A 1,479-nucleotide genomic window follows, 5' to 3' on the forward strand; every position below is an offset into this window, starting at 1 on the left:
GCAGCGGAGGGAGCAAAACCGCATTAGCCGATATTCCTCTATAGCGCCGGTTACTGTGACAGGCGGAGTGATACCAGATAACTTTGGATTGTTGTACATTTTGTTGCACATAAAAAAAAAAAATAAGACATCCCCTGAAAATAAGACCTAGTGTGTTTTTTGGGGGCAAAAAAAATATAAGACAGTGTCTTATTTTCGGGGAAACACGGTAGGAAGATGAAGCAACCACTGGATTCTTAAAATTGTCAGCTATTGTAGAGGAAAGCAGTTCCCATCCTATAGCGTTTATCAACTTCTGTTCTTAGGAATGAATTATTAGGGTTTATGCTGAACAAAGAGAATGTGAACCTGAACCCTCTAAATAATGTTGATCTCATCTGGTTGACAAAGGAAGAGGAGCCAGCTGTCACATTTCTATACATGTAATTGTTACCATAAATAATTAGAGAGACATTTGTTAACAACATGGCTTCAGTCTTGATAGTGCATTGCTACTCATTCATGTCTGGCGTACACAAATAAAAAAGACTAAAAAGTACCAAACATATTTCAAGGCAGAGAAAAACATCTTTTCAAGAAACGAGTCATATGGGTGTATATATGCTTTGTTCCAGATCCTGAGATTGCATGGTTCTTGTCTGTATACCACTGTAAATACAAACAGACGAAGAGCGTTATATGAAATGTCATGCAGTATACTATTACATTCTCCCCTTCTGGTATGTCTACAGTTCTCCTGTGAATGCCCTTTTAACTATGGACATATGGTTGTAGTAGGTCATGAATATGAAAATTTGCATGGTGAAAAGACTTCAAAGCCCAACCGGCTGAAAGATTTGTGGTTTACTGGTTGTGATTACTGGTTTTCAGTTTTTCATTCACATGATAAACTGAGCCCCATCACAGTCTGTTGTCCAGCAGAGAGTAGACTTCACTGTACCTCGATATAAAACTATGGTTAGACCGACCTTCAACAGCCATCACTTTTGCACAAATTTCCACTTTGCTTTCACACTTAATGTACCATAGTGGTACAACATGGCAGTTTTGTTCTCCTATCCTCTTTCAATCCTTATATGCCTTGAAGATCTCCCAGCCTTAGTTCCTGACTGTTATTCCTGTCATCCTTGTCATTATATGATTCATTTACTTTTAGCTAAGTGAATAAAAATAATACTAGTAAGAAAAAACACCTAGATTTTGGTAATGTTTGCTTTTTAGAAATCTTGGTAATCCCAGAAACATCCCCCAAAACCACATAAATAAAATCATCGTATTTGCTAATCTCATTTTCATTTATATCTAAAAATATGTGAAAATCATACACAGACCCTTTAAAAACAAAGAAAATAAAGATCACATTTTAAAGATGCTGAAAATTCTGGATTAAAGGCATTTTTTCCACTGAGCCTAAAGGGTCAGTTCATCCAAAATGTATATTTCAGCTCTTTGTAGATGCCAATGTTTTGAGTAATTCTA

General features: G+C 36.2%; 1 protein-coding gene across 1 annotated transcript in view; it reads right to left on the reverse strand.

Moving 5' to 3' along the window:
* Positions 1-353: 353 nt before the first annotated feature.
* The window catches only part of LOC108787197 (prolyl endopeptidase FAP-like), a 78,819-nt gene continuing 77,693 nt past the window's right edge, over positions 354-1,479 (reverse strand). The window contains exon 25 of the mRNA XM_018556685.1: positions 354-648. Coding sequence (XP_018412187.1) covers positions 550-648 — 99 coding nt within the window. The 3' untranslated portion in view covers positions 354-549. The remainder of the gene's footprint in view (positions 649-1,479) is intronic.

This window comes from Nanorana parkeri, unplaced genomic scaffold, assembly GCF_000935625.1.
Source record: "Nanorana parkeri isolate BGI_ZX_2015 unplaced genomic scaffold, ASM93562v1 scaffold247, whole genome shotgun sequence".
NCBI classification, from domain to species: Eukaryota; Metazoa; Chordata; class Amphibia; order Anura; family Dicroglossidae; genus Nanorana; species Nanorana parkeri.